Here is a 24875-nt window from a genome sequence, read left to right on the forward strand (position 1 = left end):
AAAAATAGAGTTCATATAATTTTACAAATATAGGCATGACTAAGAGAGAAACAAGTTAAAAAAGTGACTAACTGTCAAAGATGGCCAAACTAGCACAAGTTCTAACCTAGAATAGTCCAAAAGGTACTGGAAAGTAGGAACTAGGAAACATAAGAAAATGCTTCTATTTGAGAAAGTTTGCTGTATTAAAATTTTTTGTAGGTCATAGGGCTTGAATTGAATTTAGGGCCTGAGCACTGTCTCTGAGCTTTCTTTCTTTCTTTTTTTTGGCGGTTGTGGGGCTTGAACTCTGGGCTTGGGCACTGTCCTTGTGCTTTCAGCTCAAGGTGAGTGCTCTATACTCTCTGAGCTTTCTTGCTCAAGGTTTTTGGTTTTCAGGCATTAATTGGAAATCAAGTCTCATGGACTTTCCTGCCTGGGCTGGCTTTGAACTGCTATCCTCAGATCTCAGCCTCCTAAGGAGCTAAGATTATAGGCATGAGTCACTGGTGCCCGGTTTGTATTTAAGTTTTAAAAAATAATTAATTTATTTTATTGTTATTATAAAGGCAATACACAGAGGGATTACAATTACACGAGTACATTTCTTTTCATACAGTGTCTTATGAGCCCTCATTATCTCCCAGTCCCTCCTTCCTGTCTCTACCCACCAGTTGTGTAATTCACTTTCTTCCATGTCCACTGAGCTCCACTGATGCATTTTTTTCACCCTTTTCCCCTCAAGTTCTCCCCTCCCCTGAAGATAAACACTTGATTATACCATACATAAAGAAGATGGAACCATCAAAAATTAAAATTAAAAAAGAGAGATCTCTTGTTTCTGTATCTTGGAGTTTCTTACTCTCTAATTTTATTTTATTTATTTTTGGGGTCCAGTCACGGGGCCTGAACTCTGGGCCTGGGCGCTGTCCCTCAGCTCTTTAGCTCAAGGCTAGCGCTCTACCACTTGAGCCACAGCACCACTTCCAGCTTTTTTCTTTTTGCTGAGGAATTGAACCCAGGGCCTCAAGCATGCAAGGCAAGTGCTCTACCACTGAGCCACCTTCCCAGCCCCTCTCTCTCTAATTTTATATATATGAAGAGACATGTAGACATTTTGTCTTTTTTTCTCCTAAGAATATGCTCTTTTAGTTTGTGTGGAAGTATCTACAATCCTGTATAACAGCATATTCCAGTGTCTTCTAGATTTATTTCCCACATATCAGAAAGAACATGCATGGTTTTTCGTCTCTGAGCTAGGCTTACCTAACAAAATTATTTGATCTAGTTCCAACCATTTCCCTGTAGATGACATTTTATTCTTTCAAATGGCTGTGTAAAATTCCATTGTGTACAGGTACCTCATTTTTTGGATAAACACATCTATTGTGGGGTGTATGGGCTGTTTGTATATCTTAGCTATTGTTAATAGTGTGTCAATGAACGTGGATGTACAGGTGTCCTTAGTATATCCTGGTTCATGATTTTCAGGGTCGATACCCAACAGTGGTATGGCTGGGCTGTAAGGAAGGTCTATGTTTACAAACAGACTTTTGGGGGACCTCCAGACTGCTGTCCAGAGTGGTTGTACTAGTTTATGTTCCCACCTACAGTGCTATCAGGTTCCTTTGTCCCCACATCCCCACCCACATTTGTTGTTCAAATTCACAATGTTGGCCAATATAACTGGGGTGAGATAGAATCTCAGAGTTGTTTTGATTTGCATTTCCTTTATGACCAGATGATGAGCACTTCCTCATGTGTTTCTTTGCCATTCTTACCTCTTCTTCTAAGAAGTCGCTCCTTAGCTACCTTACCCATTTAATGTGTTTGGTTTATTAGGTTTGTGAGGGGTTAGTTTCTTGAACTCCTTGTATATATTGGATATATTGCTGGTAAATATATTTTCCCAATCTGTTGGCTGTCTTTATAGTTTACTAACTATATCCTTGGCTGTGTAGAAACTTTTTATTTTGATGGGAGTACACCTTGTCAAATCTCTCTCCCATCTGTTGTGCCCCTAGGACTCTTTTTTTGGGGTGTTGGTAGTGGTGCCTGCCTGAACTCTGAGCCTGGGCACTGCCCCTTAGCTCTTCAGCTCAAGGCTAGAGCTCTACCACTGGAGCCACATAGCCACTTCTGGCCCTTTCTGTTTATGAGGTGCTGAGGAATCGAACCCAGGGCCTCAGGCATGCAAGGCAAGCACTCTACCACTTAGCCACCTCCTCAGCCCAACCCCTAGGACTCTTTTCAAGAAGTTTCTACCTATCTCTGTAAGTTCTAATGTTTGCCCTACTCTCTCTTGTAGCAGTTAAAAATTTTCATGTCTGATGTTGAGGTCTTTGATCACTCTGAATTGATATTATTGCATGGTAATAAGCAAGGATGGACTTTTATTTCTCGGCCTATGGATGCCCAGTTTCCCCAACACCAAATATGGTTCCTTTATCAAATATCAAGTAACTGTAAGGGCATGGCTTTATTTCTGTGCCTTCTAATCTATTCCATTGATCTTTGGGTCTATTTTTCTTTTATTGCCAGTCCTGGGGCTTGAACTCAAGGCCTGGGCACTGTCCCTGAGCTTTTCTTGCTCAAGGTCAGCACTCTACCATTTGAGCCACAGTGCCACTTCCTGCTTTTTCTGTTTATGTGGTACTGAGGAATCGAATCCAAGGTTTCATGGATGCTAGGCAAGCACTATACAACTAAGCCACATTCCCAGCCCCTCACAATGGAACTTCTGGGATACAGAAAAAGCAGTGCTGAGAGTTCATAGCTCTAAGCCCACACATAAAGAAAACAGAAACACACTAATCACAAAAAAAAATGGAAAAAAAAGAAAACAGAAACAGCTCAAGTAAATAACCTCATAAGGCAACAAAAACTGCTAGAAAAAGAACAAACCAAATCCCAAACTACTAGATGGTGAGAGATAGCAAAGATTAGGGCAGAAATCAATGAAATGGAGACTAAAAAAACTACATATAAAATCAATGAAACAAAAAGCTGTTTTTTTGAAAAAATAATAAAATTGATAGAGCACTAGCAAGACTAATGAAAAAAAGATGAAATTCAAATCAATAAAATCAGAGATGCCACAGGAAACATTACGGCAAACATCCAAGAAATCCAAATGATTAGGAAGGACTTTCAAAACCTATTCTCAAAAAAGAAGGAAAACTTAGCAGAAACAGACAAATTTCTAGAGACATACAAACAGCCTAAGCTGAACCAAGAAGATATAAACCAGTTAAACAAGCCAATAGCACACAAGATTGAGGAGGTAATCAGAAGTCTTCCAAAAAGGACAAGCCCAGACCCAGATGGATTCACTGGTAAGTTCTAGTAAGACTTTTAAAGGTGAACTAATACCAGTATTCCTCAAGCTTTTCCATGAAGGAAACAGAAGGAGCAATTTCAGACTCAAAACTTCGTAAGTATCCAATAAAAGAAAGAGAACTACACACCAATTTCTTTGATTAACACAGATGCACAACTCTTCAATAAATACTAGCCAACAGAATCCAGAAACAAATAAAAAAATCATACATTATGACCAAGTAGTCTTCATCCCACAGATGCAAGGCTGGTTTAACACACGCAAATCAATAAATGTAATTCACCATATCAACGGAGACAGAAACAAGAACTACATGTCATCTACCTCAAAAGATACAGAAAAAGTCTGACAGAATACAACATTCATTTATGTAAAAAGCTTTTGAGAGGGTAGAAATAGAAGGAACATTCCTTAAAACAACAAAGGCCATCTATGACAGACCAGCAGCCAACATCTCACAGAAAGGTGAAAAACTAAAACCATTTCCCCTAAAATCAGGAACAAGGCAAGGATGTCCATTCTCTACATTCCTCTTCAACATATTTCTGGAATTCCTAGTCAGAGCAACAAGGCAAGAAAAGACAAAGGAGATTCACATAGGGAAAGAAAAAAAATCAAACTATTCCTATTTGCAGATGTCATGATCTTATATCTGCAGAACCCAAAAGACTTCATTCCCAAGCTCCTAGAACTGAATAACAATTTTGGCAAAGTAGTAGGATACCAAATTAATCTTCAAAAGTCAGTAACATTTCTGTATGCCAACAATGTACAAACAGGGAAATCATGAAAATAACTCCATTTCCAATAGCCTTAAATAAATAAAATTCCTAAGTAGGAATAAACCTAACCAAAGATGTAAAAGATCTTTATTGTGAAAACTATAAACAGCTGAAGAAATCAAAGGTCACTAGAAAATGGAAAGACCTTCCATGTTCATTGATAGATAGAACCAATATTGTGAAAAATGGCCATACCACCAAAAATCATATACAAATTGAATGCAACATCCATCAACATCCAAACGATGTTGTGGTTTCTTTTTGCCACTCCTGGGGCTTAAACTCAGGGCCTGGGCACTGTGCCTGTGCTTCTTTTGGTCAAGGCTAGCACTCTACCACTTGAGCCATAGCACCACTTTTTAAAATTGTTTTTGTTATGTGGTACTGAGGAACTGAACCCAGGGCTTCATGCATGCATGCAAATACTATCACTAAGCCATATTCCCAGCTGTGATGTTGGGATTTTGAGAGAACAATCCAAAACCTCACATGAACCACAAAAGACCTAGAATAGCAAAAGTAATTCTAGGCAAAAAAAAAGTAATGTGGGTGGTATCACAATACCAGACTTCAAACTAGAGAGCCATAGGAACAAAAATAGTGTGGTATCCTGCTCTTTTCTATCTCTTCTCTCAAATAACCTCACACCACTGGGAGTACCAGCTACAGCAATCCGCATGTATGTAAACACACACATACACACACTGGCATCCATGAAACATCTGATTTAGTTTAAGTGGAAGAATATACAAACATACATTTACAAACATGAGTGAGCAGGAAGCATCTCCATGCTAAGTCTTAGTTGGGAATGAGGGGTGGAGGGAGGAGATCTTGAAGCAAATGGCCTTAGGCTGGGATGTTTTCTTACCTCTGGAATCCATAGAGCACAACTGACATGAGCCCATTTACTCCCACTCCTGGTAGATTTCAAAGCTCCACCTTTCTTTGGACACAATAGACACTTTGGACGAATACCCAGAACACAGGAACGACACAGCCAGTTGCCTGGTGGGATCTTGAGGATACCATAGCAGGCCTGGAGATGTAAGTAGGAGAGAGAAGAGTCGACATCTACACATACATCTGCTCTGATACAGAAAACAGAGCACCCTTTGCTTTTGTGAGAGAGGCACAAAAAGCTTCTTTCCAGGATTCATTTAAAAGCAGTAAAAAAAACCCAATTTGCAGTATCTGAAAGAATATTAGAACATATGTTCCTAAGAATTGACTTTAAGGACAATAGAGCAAGATTAGGAAGGGATACCCTCAGCAGCTAGCTCAACTGTCATCTGAGATACAGACCTTTTAGTTGGCTTGTTCTCTAAACTTTCTACAATGTTTACACATTATAATTAGTAAGCTAAACACTTATTAAGCAATTTCTACATGTCTTGCACAGTTGTGATCAAGAAAATAAATTAAGAAATAAACTTCTGAGAAGCAAATAAGCTAATGTCTTAAAGGGCTTAATAGTGCCTCTTGCATAAAAATCAGTAAATTGTAGTTTTTACTTGGGTTGAAGAAAAGGGGAATTGGATTTAATCTTGAATAGAATACTATATTAATTGCAATAATTCATGAATTCTGGAAGCTCCTCAAATTTCTTTATGGAATCAAAGTGGAGAAATAAAAAAAATAATGAATGATATGGAAGATTAGAGTTCCGAAAATGTGCCAGAGGTATTTCTTGTTAGGAAAATGCTCTACCACTTAAATTATTCCCATCAACTAGTCCTTTTGACTTCTGTTTTTTTTTTTTTTTTACATCCCATTTTACCATCTTTCCTTCCTTAATGTTCTACTATATTTGGGACAAAACCTAAAAGACAGATGGCTCTCTCTGTGGTCTAATAAACCTTCCATCACCAATTGATTCAACATGGAAGCTTCAAAACTTCTGGTTCACCCTCCCATCAGATACAAGTTAGAACAATTACCATCATATCCATCCACTCCTGCCCCTCCTGCAACCTACTATTTCCAAACTCCTTTCCATATCTAGTCAGGTTTCCTTCAGATCATCCAGATGAAACTTTTTGTCAGTTGTGGGGCTTGAACTCTGGGCCTGGGCGCTGTCCCTCAGCTCTTCAGCTCAAGGTGAGCGCTCTACCGCGTGAGCCACAGCGCCACTTCGGTTTTCTAGTCAGTTATTGGAGATAAGAGTCTCACAGACTTTCCTGCCCAGGCTGGCTTTGAATCACGATCCTCAGATATCAGCCTCCTGAGTAGCTAGGACCATCCAGATGAAACTTTTGGATTAGAATACCACTTACCTTCATCCAGTGGCCTGGGTATTTGCTATTCTTCCCTCTAGAGTGGTACAGAGATTCTGACCTTACTATCTACTATCTATCCCCACCCTTACCACTACTGTTTCACCTAAGTTCTCATCAACACCATGCTTGGGTTATTTCTAAATTATTTTCCTCCACTTTTACACCTTCTATCTAAAATGCAAGATTTCATATTCTTTTTTTTGGTCGGTCATGGGGCTTAAACTCTGGGCCTGGGTGATGTCCCTGCCACTCTTCAGCTCAAGGCGAGCGCTCTACCACTTGATCCACAGCGCCACTTCCAGTTTTTGAGTGGTTTATTGGAGATAAGAGTCTCATGGACTTTCCTGCCTGGGCTGGCTTTGAACCTCGATCCTCAGATCTCAGCCTCCTGAGTAGCTAGGATTATAGGCGTGAGCCACCAGCACCCGGCTAAGATTTCATATTCTTGCACAGCATCAAAATCCTTCAGGGATTTCTTCTGCCCTAATCTACCTTTTCCTCCATCAAGAGTAGTACTGGCTACCGCTCTTGACCTATTTTGTAAGGTGAACACTAAGATTAGTTTTTATATTTTTAAAGGGTGGCATGAAGAAAAAAAGTTTATGTAACAGAGACTGTATGTGACTGGCAACACCTAAAATATTTCTGGCCCTTTAAAGTTTGCTCACTTCTAACCTAAAACCTACAGGTCCTAACACTGTGCTATTTGTTCCCATTCCCCAGGACACCCAAACTTGGAAAACTAGGCCTCTTCCTCTGTAATTAGCCATTTAAATTCTCACCTCTATGTGTACATCTAGGTAGTTTCCCTGTGCTACATGGTCAACTCTGTGTAGTCAGACCTTTCTCATCCTTCCTCAGCTAGCTTAAACTCAAGCAAACTGCAAGGCATATATTTTACATGTAATTTCAGGATGTTAATAAACTCAGTGTCAAGTGTTATATTCATGATGTAAAAACGATGAGCACATACTTTCAGACAAATATAACTCCATTTTTAATCTAAGTGTTCAATATTTTGGCTAAGTAGAAAATGGATATGAAAGAGAATTGGAATGGTCTTAACTTTCAAAGTTTTTTTTTTTTGCCAGTCTGGGGCTTGAACTCAGGGCCTAAGCACTGTCCCTGAGCTTCTTTTGCTCCAGCCACAGTGCCACTTCTGGCTTTTTCTATTTATGTGGTACTGAGGAATCAAACCCAGGTCTTCATACATGCTAGGCAAGCATTTTACCACTAAGCCACATTCCCAGCCCTCACATTTTTTTAAAGAAAAAAAAATTAGTGGAATATTAAAATCTAAAATACTGGTATACTTCTAAAGTACTGACTGTGAGTGTATCTTTGTCACTGAGGAACAAGCACTGCACAAGATATGGTAAAGAAGAAAAATTCGTTCAATAATTTCAGATGGCAATATGCCCCTATTCTATTAGGGAGTAAACGAGATCTTCCAAATTGTTTGACGATACTCTGGTTCTCTTCAGATGGGATAGATCTTTTGCCTTTTACCAAATTGTTTTGTCACTTTTCAGTCAACAGAGGGAGCTCTAACCTACATAGCTCTTTAGAATCCAAATGAATGTACAAGGGAATATCTGAAGCTGTTTCTATAGTCATTACTGAATGCTTTAAAAACAAGCATACTCTCAAGGAGAATTATGCTACATTTAATTTTTTAACCAAAGAATCTGAAAATAATTCTTTATTACATTGTCCCAGATGTAATAGGGAACTAAAGAATATGTAAACAACCTTTGCCCTACTCCCCTCAAGCCGACTACAGATCTACAATCATTTATCTGAAACCCCTTTGAAGAGAAACATTGGAAAGTTCAGAATTGGTCACATTTTACAACATACAATAGTAACATGGTATACTACTTAACTATCTAACTACTAATGAGATAAAGGGCAGCATGACATAATCAAATACATTAATATTTCTCTAAAAAATAGTATTTCCACAAAATGGGTAAAGAATATAAATGGCCTCACATTGGTTTAGTTCTGATATTCACAAATTAGTTGTGGTACAGAACTTCAGGCAAAAGTGTAGTCATTAAGCACTTTTTAATTTTGGAATTGCAGGGAAGGGACTATGAAATGTATTGAATACTTAAGTTTGTAGTTAAATGGTAAAGAATTTCTGCTCTCACTGAATGTGTGTATTAAGTGCCAATAACTGATGGAACTCATAAACTTTCAAAATTCACACTTTTAAAGGACACAGGTAAATGAAGAAATTGGTCACAGAAAATTCTGAATACTTTTGACACACAAAGGATTAAGTTAGGTAGCCCTGGAGTTAAAGTGTCAACTACTGATTGACTTCTTTCTCTCCTATGTTATCTAGTCATTTTAGTTTTGTAAAAGAATTATTTTTCTAAATTACAATTATATCTTTTAGCACTGACAGGAAAAGAAAGATATTCAGTAGTTTGTTAGAAGATCCTTCACGTGTTTTCCCTTTGACTTTCTCTGTCCTCAGTCTTCAGGCCTTCCCTGTTCCACCTTTCCATTATGAAGTAAACAGAAGTGTCTTTGACATGATTATCCTACTCTTACTACTTGCTATCAATGTGTTCTCCTATCTGCCTGAACAAATTTTGCTGGTTCGTCTGACCTCTCCTTTTGGTCATTAAGATTTGTTAGGGCTGCCACTTCCTGGGAATTTTCCTTAACCTTTATCCCTTATATGCATTTTTATAGTAGCATGAATTTATGTCTAAAACGACCCCTTGAAGTACTATGCTAAATTGGCAATTCCTTGTAGTCCTTGTACCAGACTATGATCTTCCTGGGGGGCAGAAAGCATGTCTGCCTCTTCATCACTGATTGTCTTCAGCATGTAGTATAGTCCAGGTTCATGAATGGTGAATACCTACAGTGCTTGCTAGATAAAGTAATAATATGAACACAACACAATAGATTCACTTAAGAAAAGATTTGAACTTGATTTTGGAAGATATGTAGATTTTTGACAGCTGGAATTAGGAGACAATACAGTGCCAGCGATATTCATCAATACACTTGTGGGGAAAGAAAGCTGAAATGAGTCTTGCAACATTAACCTTGTTATTATTAGGCAGTGTGATAGAAAGAAAGATAATCTAAGTAAATTAATATAACCTTTTCTTGTATTTTTGCAAAATTAAGGGGTTAAGATAGTATTTTAAGCCAGGTGTGGGGTTCATGCCTGTAGTTCTAACTACTCATGTGGCTGAGAACTGAAGATGGTGGTTCAAAGCCAGCTTGGATAGGAAAGTCCTTGGGACTCATTCCAATTAACTACTAGGGAAAAAAAACCTAAGTGGCATTGTGGCTGAAAGTGTAAGAGAGCTACCTTGAGCAAAAGAGCTCAGAGACAGAACCCTGGTCCGAGTTCAAGCCCCACACCAAAAAACAAAAACAAAAGCAGTCCATTAGATTTAAATCACAGGGTGAGGCTAGTTGCCTGACAGTAGTGCATAGGAAGAGCCTTAGGTACCAGATAAGGAATGTGGCTTTCCAATGTGGCATGAAGTATAAACAAATCAAGGTTACTAACTATAAGTATAAACCAATAATATCATAGTGATTTTAAGGTAGAGCAGAGACTCCCAGGCAGGAAGCATGGGACTCCTTGGAAAAATCAACAAGGTAATTCCAATGGTGTGGATATGAAGTAACAAACTAAAGATTTGGGTTTAGCCAAGTTAGAAAGTTAGTAGCTAAGATATCTCAGAGATTTAAAGTATTGTTTCCAGAGGAAATACTGAAGAACAACAACCCAAAGTTTTACCTTTACCCTTAAATATACATTGCTATCCTGATATGGGTGATAGATATCATCACTGAGCTTCAGAAAGGCTGGCCATGCAGAGGTGGTGATCTCCAAACGTACTAACCTGATGCACACAGATGTTACACTTATCACAGAATACCATATCATTCCCTTCTTCACTGTCTGGAGAGCGGCACACATCACAGATCACATCTTCATCATACTCTATGCCTAATCCTTCCACTGTCTTAATAGCATGGCTCATGCGTTCATGGCAAAGATGTTCCAGGGCTTCTATGACCTTTTCCATAAGTGTCTCATTAACTGACTCTTGACCTGTACAGAAATACAAACAATCCATCAATCAACTGTTATTCCCAAGTTACCTACTATGTGCAAACAGCAGGAAAGGGTTGGATTAATTTTTTAAAAGCATTTTTGTGCCAGTCCTGGGGCTTGAACTCAGGGCACCGTTCCTGAGCTTCTTTGCTCAAGGCAAGTTTTATTTCAGCTACAGCTACACTTCTGGCTTTTTGCTGGTTAACTAGAGATAAGAGTCTCACAAATGTTCCTGCTTGGGCTGGCTTTGAATCACAATCCTCAGATCTCAGTTTCCCAAGTAGCTAAATTATAGATAGGCATGAGCTACTGGTGCTTGGTGTTTTAAGCATTTTTAAAAGAATATATTAGATTTTACAACCAGGTGGGGTTTCATTGTAGGATTCTAAAAGCTGAAACTAGTTTTGCTCTCAACCAGATTTCAGAGTTTTTTTTTTTTTTACTATTGCTTCTCTAATATTTACCTATAATATTATTAGTGGTTGATACATGAGAAGTACATTTCATTGTGTTTATTTAATATTTTTATTACTGACACTTTCAATTTTCTATCTAAACCACAGCTAGTCTCCTCCTAACTCTCTCATATTTCAACCGAGGAAGGAAATAAGTCATGCTTTGTAATTTTGAATATTAGTTTGTGGCATAAAATACACTATATACTTATTTGGATACAAATGATTCTCTTAGTTAATTGGCTTCAATAAACACATCTAACGGCTATACAAGGAAATATTCATACAAAATGTATTAAGGCAAAAAAGCAAGATTTAGGTACTATGTGTACATAATTATACATATGAAATACTTTTCAAACCTGACTTTTTTTTGTTTGTTGGTTGTGGGGCTTGAACTCAGGGCCTGACTGCTGCTGAGCCACAGCTCTACTTCTGGTTTTCTAGTGGTTAATTGGAGATAAGAGTTTCATGGACTTTCCTGCCCAGGCTGGCTTTGAACTGTGATCCTCAGATCTCAGCCTCCTGAGTAGCTAGGATTACAACACTTAGTTGTTGTATTTCTCTTCTAATAAACTTTTATGTTATCTTTACTTTATAAAATTGAATAGCATTGGCAATTTTTTTTTGTCGGTTGTGGGGCCTGAACTCTGGGCCTGGTCACTGTCCCTCAGCTCTTCAGCTCAAGGCTAGTGCTCTACCACTTGAGCCACAGTGCCAGTTCCAGTTTTTTCTGCTTATGTGGTACTGAGGAATTGAACCCAGGGACTTGTGTATGCAAGGTAAGCACTCTACCACTGAGCTAAAATGCTCATTGGCATTTTATTTATTTATTTATTTATTTATTTATTTTATTTATTTTTTTGGTCCGGTCGTGGGGCCTGAACTCTGGGCCTGGGCGCTGTCCCTCAGCTCTTCAGCTCAAGGCTAACACTCTACCACTTGAGCCACAGCGCTACTTCCGGCTTTTTTCTTTTTGCTTATGTGGTGCTAAGGAATTGAACCCAGGGCCTCAGGCATGCAAGGTAAGCGCTCTACCACTGAGCCACCTTACCAGCCCCCTCATTGGCATTTTAAAAGCCAGGTTTGACACCAGGCATTGGTGGATCACGCCTATAACCCTAACTATTCAGCAGAATAAGATCTGAGGATCGCAGGTCAAGCCAGCCTGGGCAGAGAAGTCCCCATGAATAGGTTTGACACCAGGCACTGGTGGATCACGCCTATAACCCTAACTATTCAGGAGGTTAAGATCTGAGGATCGCAGGTCAAAGCCAGCCTGGGCAGAGAAGTCCCCATGAATATTTTTTTTTTTGGTCGGTCGTGGGTCTGGGCGCTATCCCTCAGCTCTTCAGCTCAAGGCTAGTGTTCTACCACTTGAGCCACAGCACCACTTCTGGCTTTTTCTGCTTATGTGGTGCAGAGGAATTGAACCCAGGGCTTCATGCATGCAAGGCAAGCACTCTACCACTGAGCCACCTTCCCAGCCCCCCCCCCATGAATCTTTTATCTCCAATTAACCTCTCAAAATCTGGAAGTGGAGCTGTGGCTCAAAGTGGTAGAGCACTTGTTGGCAAAGAGCTCAGGGACAGTGCCCAGGCCCTGAGTGCAAACCCTGCAATGAGAGAGAGGAGATAGGGGACATAGAGGAAAGAGGAGAGATTGGGGAGAGAGAATAAAGAGGGAAAGGAAAGAGGGAGAGGGAGAGGGAGAAGGAGGAGTTGGAGAGGGAGAGAGGGGGAGGGGGGAGAGAGAGAGGGAGAGAGAACAAAGAAAAGCACATTGTATACACATACTATAGGGAAAAGGCAGTATAGCCTATATTTACCATTTGGGGCTGTCTTTAGCCTTCTTTTTAGATGGAGCTTGGCAAAGGCCAATAGTACTTTCAATCACAAAGTACAATACAAACTCAGAAAGGTCTAATTGTAATTCTGGTTTTCTTTTGCTTTGACTACTTTTTCCTTCGATACTTTTCTTTCTTCTTAGTCTTTTACACTCAGCCCAACTAAAATACGCAAATGTCAGATGTACATAACAAAAGAGTTTTCTTCTTATGACTAGCGATTTTGTAAGAATACATATTTATTCTTATGGCTTATAAGACTTAAGGAGGGCTAGGAAGGTGGCTTAGTGGTAGAGTGCTTGCCTTGCATGCATGAGGCCCTGGGATCGATTCTTCAGCACCACATAAGCAGAAAAAGCCTGAAGTGGTGCTGTGGCTCAAGTGATAGAGCACTAGCCTTGAGCTGAAGAACTGAGGGACAGCACCCTGGCCCACAGTTCAGGCCCCATGACTGACCAAAAAAAGGCTTAAGGAAAATTCTCAAAAAGATCTAAGATAAGCTTGGGGTGTGGCTCAAGTGGCAGAACATCTACCTAGCATGCAAAAGCATCAAGTTTAACCTTCATAATGGCAAAAAAATCATTTACCTAAGTATTCTCACTTTATCTACAATGTAAAATGTCTTAAGAAACTCCTGTTAAATATTACAGTGAAAAAAATATATAAAAGATACACACATATATATTATTATGAACCAAAAGAAATTACTCGGGCCTTCTGCTTTGCTTTTCCAGTCAAGAAAAATCATGAGTAAAGAAGTACAGTGTTTATTGCAAATTTAAAAGATCCTAAGAACTTTGAGAAAAAAAATCATGGGTTTGAGTCAACTCACTACTTCTAAGAAGACAACTTACCCATTTCTGTAAGGTCATGATTGAGTTCTTGAAGCCAAATGATATCCATGTCATCCAGATCATAGCGACATGTAGCTGCTGACAACTCCATGATATTGACAAAGCCAGGCTCTTCAGCGTCTGGGCTGGAGCAACGAATGTATTTCCGAGGTAGGACAAAGGGAACACTATTTACCTTCTCAGATATAATCCTACAAAAGCAAGAGAATGGTACAGGTAAGATTTAACAATTGACAGGTCCCAGGCACAGACTGAATGGGCCCAACAGTATTTAGGCTGTTTTTTAAAAAATTTATTTTTTATTGTGAAAATACTGTACAGAGGGGTTACAATTATATGGGCAAGATAATGAGTACATTTCTTATCAAGCACTGTAGCCTCCTCCTTTATTTCCCCTTCCCATCCCTTCCCAGCCTCCCCCTGACCCCCAACCCAATCCTCTCCCCCCCCCCCAGTATTAAGGCTATTGAGTGGAGTTGGGGCACTCTATATGACTTGCATTGTAATATTTAACAGAAGTATGGTAAATCTCTTTCTAGAAAACAAGTGGTTCTGCAAATTGTATTGTGTTTTGCTGTGAATTCACTGCTATGCTTTATTCACCTTCATAGAGTCTAAGACTCTACTATAATGCCACTGTATATAATTCTGTTTTTGACATAAGTAAGGGTCATGTAGTGTATTTAGAAAGGGAAGGATGAGAAAGGGTGATATCTGCACAAAGGTATGGCCAGATTGCACATCGAAGATGTATTTGAGCCAAATTCAGTTTTCTGTCATGGAGACAATACTGGATGTTGGTACAAAGTACAGGCTTTCGATTCACACAAGCCGCTTGTTTTCTGTCACTTACTTGGTGATTCTGGGAAGTGATTTAAGGTTCAGGGTTTTTTTTTTTTAGTGAAAAAAAGTAGGGATAATGATAAATTACGATTACTATCAAATCACATGACTATTATATGAAATAATGTGTTTGGATTAATATATTGTAAAGAAATGGCTGGTGTCAGTAGCCTGAGTGAGTGTTAAATGTATTATTTTCACTATGCAAATGAGTTGAAAACACTTAAGAGTTCTACAAACTCAAAGCATTTATCAAGTGATAGCAATCTCTTTTAAAAGTCACTTGAGCCCAGGAGTTCAAGACCAGCCTAGGCAACAGTGCATAACTTCAAGTCAAAAACAAAGGTGGGCTGGAAGTGTGACTCAAGTTACAGTGCTTGCCTAACAAATGCAAGACCTTGGGTTCAAGGTTTTACCAAAAAAAAAAAAAGAACAAAAAAAAGAGAGTAATAGTAGTGGGGTAAACTGAAGATAGTATCAAATCTTTTGAACTCATTTTGTACAAATATGGGATCCATCTTTAATCTGGAAGCCTTCTCAAATAGCATTAATAAAATATGGTGGGAATAGCTGGATGCTGGTTTCTCACACCTGGAAATGTAGCTACTCAGGAGGCTGAGATCTGAGGATCATGGTCAAAGTCAACTTGGAAAATAAAGTCCGTTCATGAGACTCTTATTTCCAATTAATCACCAGAACTGGCTCAAAGTAGTAGAGCACTAGCTGGGAGCAAAAAGAGCATGGAGACATTGCTGCAGCCCAGAGTTTAAGGCCTATGACCAACAACACCAAAAATGGTGGAAATAATACTGTGTCAGTTTCTGAGCATAGGACTTCAGATGAGCAGCTTCAAATATTTCTTATGGTATTGGGATGGAACCTACTGCTAGGGCTAGGGCAAGCCACATCCTCAGATCAGCTTCTATTTTTTGGGGGGGGGGTCCAGTTGTAGGGCCTGAACTCTGGGCCTGGGTGCTGTCCCTCAGCTCTTCAACTCAAGGCTAGCGCTCTACCACTTGAGCCACAGTGCCACTCCCAGCTTTTTTCTTTTTGGTGCAGAGGAATCGAACCCAGGGCCTCATGCATGTAAGGCAAGCGCTCTACCTTTGAGCCACCTTCCCAGCCCCAGATTCTATTTCTTAGCTCTTAGAATAGTCACTGTTGGACTATTTTTCTTTTGATGGTTTTAGGGTTTGAAATCAAGGCTTTGTAGTTGCCAGGGCAAGACTACAACTTGAGCCATGCCCCAGCCTGTTTTGCTTTAGTTTATTTTTCAAGTAGGTTTGTGTGCTTTTTTGACTCCAAAAGCTCTGGGGTGAAGTTAAAGTCTTCCAGGAGATTCTGATGTACCCTAAAACTTGAGAATGAAGGTTGTATACTACAGAAAGATCCTTACTGATGCCTTCTAACTATCAAGAGCAACCAGTTAAAAATTTAATGACTAATAATTTAATAGTCTGTTTTGTTTAATTAAAGTGAAATATTTTCTGTGGTAGGCAAAGAACTCTGAGAAATAAGGGACTTTCAGAAAATTCACAGTACTAATGGTAACTAGTATAGATGCTCAGAACAAATAGAGCTCTGAAACCTTACATAAATTAGGGAGTACGTGCCACCAACTCTAAAGCCTTTAAATTTAAAATTGCTATTCTATTTTTGTTTCTTTACTTATCATTTTTAAAATGGTATATGTAACATTTTCCATTTAACCTGCAAGAATATTGCCTCCATTTAGTGACAAATGATACTGATTTTGAATCAAAATCAAGACTGAGATGTTTCAATAATGCTTGGATTGGAATAATCCTCCAGCATTCCAATCCAATGGAATGGAAGACAAGCAAGGTTGTCATGTTTATAATAATGCTGACAACAAGGACATGAAAGTGCCCAATCTTGTTTTCATTCGAGTTATTCTGACATTTAGGAGGCAGAAGATGGTGTAAATGACAAGTGAGTGAGTGAAGATCAGAACATGTGTTGAAGAAGTCAGTGGAACTTTCCTTCAGTGTGCACAACCTCTTTGTGAGGTGGGACAGACTGGGTTGCTAAAAAGTGATTTGACAAGCATGTCTGGAACATGGCTAAGACTTAGAATTAGGTACTAGGAACACAGAATCCAAAGAAGCTTATCTCTGCCCTTTAAGAACCAAATACAAGCCAGACACCAGTGGCTCACGCCTGTAATCCTAACTACTCAGGAGGTTGAGATCTGAGGATCAGGGTTCAAAGCCAGCTCGGGCAGGAAAGTCCATGAGACTACTAGAAATAAATAAGTAAAGTACTAGAAAACCAGAAGTGGCGCTGTGGCTCAAGTGGTAGAGTGCTAGCCTTGAGCTGAAGAGCAGGAACAGTGCCCAGGCCCAGAGTTCAAGCTCCATGACTGACAGAAAAAAAAAAAAAAAACAAACAACAAACTAATATATGCCAGCTTTGATGGTACATGCCTATAATCCTTGCATTTGGGGAAGCTGAGACATGATTGCAAGTTTTGGAGTCAGCCTGGTCTGCATAGTCTCAAAAAAGAAACCTAATATGGGACAGAAACAGATGTACAATGAGATCTACAATTTCTCATAGCAACCAGCAGGTCCCACTAGCCTCTGCCCAGGAGCTCTATGCTCTATTCATTCCTTCTTTCACTCAAGCTTATACTGAACATTTTTGTGTAAAACATTGAGAACACAAAGACCAGTAAAAGAAAAATGTTTTCCAAAACTAGCCACTACTCTTTTAAAAAATTATCTTTAAGTACTTGTACAAATAAATTGTCATTTATCAAAGCAGTTTATGAATACAATGCATTTGATCAATGTCACCTCTTTCAACAGTATCAACCATCCTTCCCAACCTACTCTTTTCCTCACTTTTCTTAGTTTTTTTTTAGGATATACATTAAATTCTTGACTGTATTCTCCTCTCCTTCTATTTGTCTACTCCTCTTGCCATGATCCTCCCTTATCCATTTCAAGAACCCAAATCCTGGTGTTTATTTTGTTGAAATTTGACTTTGCCTTTCTAAGAAATTACATTATTTCAGTTCTCCCTTGAATCTTGCATATTGGTTAATACATTGGAATATACTTGCACACCACTAAACAGATTTTCTTATGTATTTATAAACTAATTCTAGCTTCTACATATGAAGGAAAACTACAGCCATTACTCTTGAGCTGAAATCATTACTCTTGAAGAAAAATCCTCTCCTTCCTACAAAACCAAAGTCCACTTCTACTTAACTACCTTCGCAAGTGCTCACAAATAAAAGATATGTACTTATAGTTAACCCAATTATTCTACTATCCCCTTATTTAGGTTTGAAATTTATAAACTGTATGCTTTGACCTTATATTTACATCATCACCAGAGGCTTCTATTATATTCAGGTAATTTTCTAGGAGGAAGGTTTAATTAATGATCTTTTTCTTCAAGGCTTAATAAATGATATTGATTATTGAGACAGATTTGGAAATCTTGGTTCCCAAAACCCTATCATGAATTCAGATTGGACTTCAGTTTCATGTTATAAATAGGCTCATAATACATTTAGAAAGAAATGATCTTGACTTTACTGATCTATCATGATTTGATACAATGTGTCACTGGTTTCAGTGAATTGGTAAACATGATATGAGAACAAGGTAAGTTCCTTCCTCCCTCCCCGACCAAAGCATACACAGCTATGAGAGTATTCATACACTAAGTCAATGAATGATGCAAGCATGTAAATACCTGATACTAGGCTCTGGCAGAGTGTCCAGATTGGCTGGGACCTGGACTCCCTTTTCCCATTCTTCTTTCCATGTGTCAGTAAAGAGGTAATAGCTATCAGGATTAATGTGGTGAGTATCTGGAATTTTCATAGCACTGATGAGGTCCTTCCGGAATACCTGGGAAGATACATTGCACATACCTTAGAAGACCATCCGTATGAATTAACACTATTTTTATTTTTATTTATTTATTTTTTTTAAATTGTATTTTATTTTATTTGAGAACATACTGTACAGAGGGGCTACAATTACATGGGCAGGATAATGCATACATTTCTTACCAAGCATTGCAGCCTCCTCCTTTGTTTACCCTTCATTAACACTATTTTTAATGTTCTCCTTTTGAAAAGACCATTCTCTACTACTGTCTATTTTCAAAAAAGATAAGTATCTCCAACACATTGACAAGAAAAGCCAGATTATTCTCGATAAAAGAAACCTCTTTTGAATTATTCTTGGGCTCCTTGAATTTAAACAATATAGGTCACTTTAAAACATTTTGTATAAACTTGCGACAGAGTAAGGGAAGGGGTGACATTGTCCAAAAAGAAATGTACGCTTTATCTGACATGTAATTGTAACTCCTCTTTATATCGCCTTTATAATAATTTTTATTTTTTTATTGAAAAATTTTTTTGGTTGACCATGGAGCCTGAACTCTGGCCTGGACACTGTCCCTCAGCTCTTCAGCTCAAGGCTAGGGCTCTACCACTTGAGCCACAGTGCCACTTCTGGCTTTTTCTGCTTATGTGGTGCCGAGGAATAGAACCCATTGCCTCATGCATGCAAGGCAAACACTATATCACAAAGCCACCTTCCCAGCCCTTTTATTTTTTATTTAAAAAAATTATTTAAACTTTTTTTTTTAACTATTGTAAAGGGGGATGGGAAGGTGGCTTAGTGGTAGAGTGCTTGCCTTGCATGCATGAGGCCCTGGGTTCGATTCCTCAGTACCACATAAGCAGAAAAAGCCAGAAGTGGCATTGTGGCTCAAGCGGTAGAGGGCTAGCCTTGAGCTGAAGAGCTCAGGGACAGCACCCAAGCCCAGAGTTCAGGCCCCATGACCAATCAAAAAAAGAAAAAAAAAGAAAAAAAAAGAAGGTCCATTGTGCATCCTAGAAGGGCCACAAGCCCCTCACACTGTCCACAGTGACAAATCTTAATTTTTTTTCTTTGCAATTCTGGGAGAGCTGATGAGTGCTTGGGAGCTTAGGATGCAAACGATAAGATAGATCACGCAGAAGCTGCGGGCCTTAAAACACAATTGTTTTAAGGCACAATTGTTTTAAGGCCCCCAGCTTCTGAGTGCTCTACACTTTCCCCAAAGACAGACAAGCCCCAAAAGAGAAATAGCATCTTTCTATCCCGAGCAGCTCCAGTGTGCATGCTAGAAGGGCCAAAAGCACCTCACACTGTCCACAGTAACTGCTCTAAATGTTTTCTTTGCAATTCTGGGAGAGCTGATGAGTGTTTGGGAGCTCAGGATGCAAACGACAAGGTAGAGCACTCAGAACTTAAAACAATTGTTTTAAGGCCCCCGAGTTCTGAGTGCTCTACACCTTCCCCAAAGGGGAGACAAGACTCCAAAGAGAAATAGACAGCATCTACCTGTCCCCAGCAGCTCCTGTGTGAATCCTAGCAGGGTCAAAAGCCCCTCTCGTTGTCCACAGCCATGGGTTGAAATATTTTATTCACAATTCTGGGAGATCTGAGGAGGGTTTGGGAGCTCATGACTCAAATGACAAGATAGAGCACTCAGAACTTGGGGCCTTAAAACAAAATTACCCTTAAATTCCTAAAATAAGCAACAAATATCCATTTATAATGTTTCAATTCCCATCACTTTTTTAAAATTACTTAGAAATAATTCTTAGTTGGAGATAAGAATTTCACTGACTTTCCTGTCTGGACTGGCTTCAAATCTAGATCCATGGATCTCAGACTCTTGAGTAGCTAAGATTACAGGCATGAACCACTGGTAGCCAATATATTTTTCTTTAATAGGTATTAAGACATACACATTTATTGGTATGACTCATGTTGATCTCAACTCTGTCATATTTTGTAATTATATATATTATGCTATATTTACTGTGCTTCTTTCTCACCGATGTGTTTTCTCCTTCCCCTTGCATCTGTCCAACACACACGCCACATACATAGTTATCTTTATACTTAGAACTTAAATAATATCCTTAGTCTCATTGTCTTTAGCTTTTTACTTATCTGGTTTATCAAAAGAATTTTATTTTGTTATTAGTGAATTCCTCAAAGGTGAGGAGGACAGGAATGATAAGGGTGCTGTGGCAGCTAAGGGGCTTTCAAATCCCATCCCTAAAAGGGATCCCTAAGTATGTGGAAACTTTAAATACGAGATTTAAGGGATGATGATAAATTTGTAAAACTACAATTCAGACTTTTGTGATCATCCGATTCAACAGGTCTGTGAGTAACTCAAGGGCAAAGAAAGGTGTGCATTAACTTGCAAACATGCATGACAAAAATAGTAATGGTGGCCTTAGCTTGGCAATTCTGTCTTTTTTAGCAACAGAAATTTGTGCCCTTAAGTGTATGTTCTTAAGCTAACTCAGAAATGAGTTTAGTAATAAAAGTCTAGGTAACATCTAAACAATAGACTGTCACATAAAAGCATACATACATTTGTCTATGCTTCATTAACTCTAGTATGAAAAAAATAGTATTTTCAGGCTAAAGATAAATATGTTTGCCTATATTTTTGTAAGAACAAAGAAAGAGATGCTATCAAGGAAATATTTAATGCTTATTACAATTTTCTAAGGAGAAAAACTGTCCAAGTTCTTTGTTAAATGAAAGCAAAGGCATAGAACATGATCTCATAAAGCAACTAATTCTCAGGAGGTATAGATCTGTTTAAACTGACATTTTACAAAGCATAGGACTGAATAGTCATATAATTGAATGATGCCATTTAAATGAGTAAGAGCTATTCTATTCATTCCTTTTCATGGACAACTTGAAAAATGCTTGTTGGTTTCACTTAAGGTAAGATTTAGTATTAATAATATGACCAGAACCAATTAGATAAGTATACATATATTTATATTTGTGTATATATGTATCTTATACATGTAGGTGGTCAGGTGGGGACAAAATGGCCTTCCTACTATCTTTTTTTTTTGGTTGGTCGTGGGGCCTGACTCTGCCCCTAGTTTCTTCAGCTCAAGGCTAGCACTCTACCACTCAAGCCACAGTGCCATTTCCGGCTTTTTCTGTTTATGTGGTGCTGAGGAATTGAACCCAGGGCCTCATCATGTGAGGCAAACACTCTACCACTGAGCCACCTTCCCAGCCTCCCTACTAAGTATCTTGACCAATTAAAGTTAATTGGTGCTGCACAGGAGAAAGCTAATAGAAAACCAAAAAACCTGGGATTTACTACATAATACTTTGCATGTGTGGGTAAGAGGGGATCATTTAATATGTTTAGAACAGAGTTCACTGTTTGGAGTGACTAGCAAGAGACAATGACTCATTTTGCTGAATACTTCAACCGATTTCTATAAATTACTAGAGTGCCTTAAGAAGGTATTGGTTAAGCAGTGGTGGCAATTTACAATTGTACTATGCTAATAATGTCTTTGGGACAAGGCAGTGTTGTGGTCAATACCACCGTAAATCTGGAAAAACTATTAGAGCCATGTATTTTTCTTTTTTTCCAGTCCCAGGGCTTGAACTCTGGTCCCTGAGCTGCTTTTGCTCAAGACTAGCTGTACCACTTGAGCCACATAGCATACTACCACCAGCCCTTTATGTTCATGTGTACTGAGGAATTGAACCCAGGGCTTCATGCATGCTAGGCAAGCACTCTACCACTAAGCCACTTTCCCAGCTCCTTACTATTTTTTGTCAGTTGTGGTGTTTCTTAAACTCAGAGTCTGGGCACTGTCCTTGAGCTTTTTTGCTCAAGGCTAGCGCTCTACCACTTTGAGTCACAGCACCACTTCCCATATTTTTTTCAACATCCCTAAATATTTACTTTTCCAAGTGACACACAAAACACATGGCATGAAAGTAATGTTTTTATATATGACATATCTGTTTATGAGGTCTATTCTATATAGTTTCCTAAGTATCTTGAGAATATGTTACAGTGAATTGAATGGAGCTCCCTCCACTCCTAAGATACTTTTTTGGGGGGGGTCCGGTTGTGGGGCCTGAACTCTGGGCCTGGGCGCTGTCCCTCAGCTCTTCAGCTCAAGGCTAGCACTCTATCACTTGAGCCACAGCACCACTTTCGGCTTTTTTCTTTTTGTTTATGTGGTGCTGAGGAATGGAACCCAGGACCTCAGGCATGCAAGGCAAGCGCTCTACCTCTGAGCCACCCTCCCAGCCCCTCCTAAGATACTTTTATATTTAATTCCCAGGACCTGTGGGTGCTGCCCTTTTGGGAGAAAGATAATTGATGCTGTTGGGCTCGGGTGGCTCACGCCTGTAATCCTAGCTACTCAGGAGGTTGAGATCTGAGGATCGTGGTTCAAAGCCAGCCGAGGCAGGAAAGTCCATGAGACTCTTATCTCAAATAAACCACCAGAAAAACCAAAAGTGGTGCTGTGGCTCAATTGGTAGAGCACTTGTCTTGAGCTGAAGAGCTGAGTGGACAGAGCCCAGGCCCTGAGTTCAAGCACCATGACGGACAAAAGAAAAGATTATTGATGCTACGTTAAATATCTTGATGAAGAACTGATTCTGGAATAAGTTGATGGGGGCTAAAAGCAATAAATTACCTTATAAGCCAAAGGTAGAGGGAGATTTAAGAAGAAGAAGAATCAGTGACTAAATGATACATTCATCTAAAAAAATTAATCAATGTTGATGGTCCCAGAGCTTTCCAATTCAGAGATTACAATCTCCATAAAGCCTCTGCCTTTGCAGAGTCAAGACTGGCTCATTTTGGATTTCTGACCTCTAGAATTTTAAGAGAACAAATTCTTTATGCCAGTACTGAGGCCTGAATTTAGGGAATGGGCACTGTCCCAACACTTTTTTGATCAAGGCTAGTGCTATACCATTTGAGCTGCAGCTCTATTTCTGACTTTTTTGGTAGTTAACTGGATATGAGTCTCATGAACTTTCCTGCTGGGGCTGACTTTGAACCATGATCCTCAGATTTCAGCCTCCTGAATAGCTAAGACTATTGGCTTGAGCCACAGGTGCCTGGCAAATTCTTGTGTTTTTTTTTGTTTTTTGTTTTTTTTAATTCTTGTTATTTTAAGAACTTCCTTTGAGATAATTTGTTACAACAAGCCTAGGAAGCTAATATATTTACAAAACAGAAGAGTAACTTGAAGACTGAACACAAACAGATACAGAGGTCAATGACATCTAGCCCTTCATCACTGCTTAGAAATAACAAAATCTCCAAGGTATATGTACCCTGTGAAGTCTGGGAAACCTCAAACTATACAATACCAAGAAAGTCATACCTGTTTTTCTTTTTTTTTTGTCCCAGTCCTGAGGCTTCAACTCAGGGCCTGGGTGTGGTCCCCGAGCTTTTGTGCTTAAGGCTGGCATTCTACCAATTGAACCAGAACCCCATGTTTGGCTTTTTGGTAGTTAATTAGAGATGAGTGTCCTGTAATATCCTATCCAGGCTGGCTTCAAACTGCGATCCTCAGATCTCAGCCTCCTGAGTTGCTAGGATTACAGGTCTGATTCACCAGAGCCTGGCACATATGTGTTTTTCTTAAGTGAACTCAAAGCTAAATCCAATGATTATTATAATTTTCCTTCCCCATTAGAGAAAAACAGCAGACTTATGTGATAAAGCCTAAATTTTGTAGCTATCTAAATTAAACAGTTTCAGATCCAAGTTTTCTAGAAAAGCATTTTCCCTTAGGCAGAGAATAAGAATATGTCTTATACTGCTGTGTAAGTCAAACATCTCAAACATGAGACAGGATATAAGGTGATGAAGAGGGAATGAGAATGTAAGTTTAGCACTGAGGCAGATTTATCTAATGATCCAGTTTCTGGTAAGAAAAGGTATTTTAAAGGCTTTAAAAATGAATACAGCCAGCCACTGATGGCTTATGCTTGTAATCCTAATTACTTACTCAGGAGGCTGAGATCTGAGGATTGTGGTCCAAAGCCAGCCCAAGTAGGAAACACTATAGGACTCTTTAGCGCCAACTAACCATCAAAAAGCTGGAAGTGGAGCTGTGGCAAGTGGTAGAGCATGGCCCTTATGCTAAAAATAAAGCTCAGAGATAGTTTCCAGGTCCCAAGTTCAAGCCTCAATATTGGCACCAAAAACAACAAAAACCAACCAACCAACCAAAAAAAAACCCACTGTATATAACCACCCTGCCCCCAACATGTCTTGGCTGGTGATGGGTTTAATACATATCCATATACTTGCATATATTTTCATAAAGAAAATTGAAAAAGGATGAAATTTAAAAATCTGCAGAAGAAAGGAAAATAGGGAGAGGAATGTTTTATTCCATTTTATTTTTTACATAACAATACTTAAGATGGAATGATTGATAAAGATCATATTTATTTGGCTCATGGATCTAAAATCTGGAATCTCTAGTGATTTTTCTGTTTATTCATCATGGTGAGTTGTGGTACTGTATCA

At 39.0% G+C, this 24875-nt stretch overlaps 1 protein-coding gene across 1 annotated transcript in view; it reads right to left on the bottom strand.

Annotated features, from left to right (window-relative positions):
- Jade3 (jade family PHD finger 3) overlaps positions 1 to 24875 on the bottom strand; it is a 61988-nt gene that overhangs the window by 18371 nt on the left and 18742 nt on the right. Inside the window, exons 4-7 of the mRNA XM_070040571.1 lie at positions 18213 to 18370; positions 13638 to 13828; positions 10268 to 10479; positions 4973 to 5140 (exon numbers count right to left, since the gene is read on the bottom strand). Of these exons, the coding sequence (XP_069896672.1) occupies positions 4973 to 5140; positions 10268 to 10479; positions 13638 to 13828; positions 18213 to 18370 (729 nt within the window). The remainder of the gene's footprint in view (positions 1 to 4972; positions 5141 to 10267; positions 10480 to 13637; positions 13829 to 18212; positions 18371 to 24875) is intronic.

Source organism: Dipodomys merriami, unplaced genomic scaffold (assembly GCF_024711535.1).
Source record: "Dipodomys merriami isolate MVZ:Mamm:240054 unplaced genomic scaffold, mDipMer1.0.p SCAF_3, whole genome shotgun sequence".
Taxonomy (NCBI): domain Eukaryota; kingdom Metazoa; phylum Chordata; class Mammalia; order Rodentia; family Heteromyidae; genus Dipodomys; species Dipodomys merriami.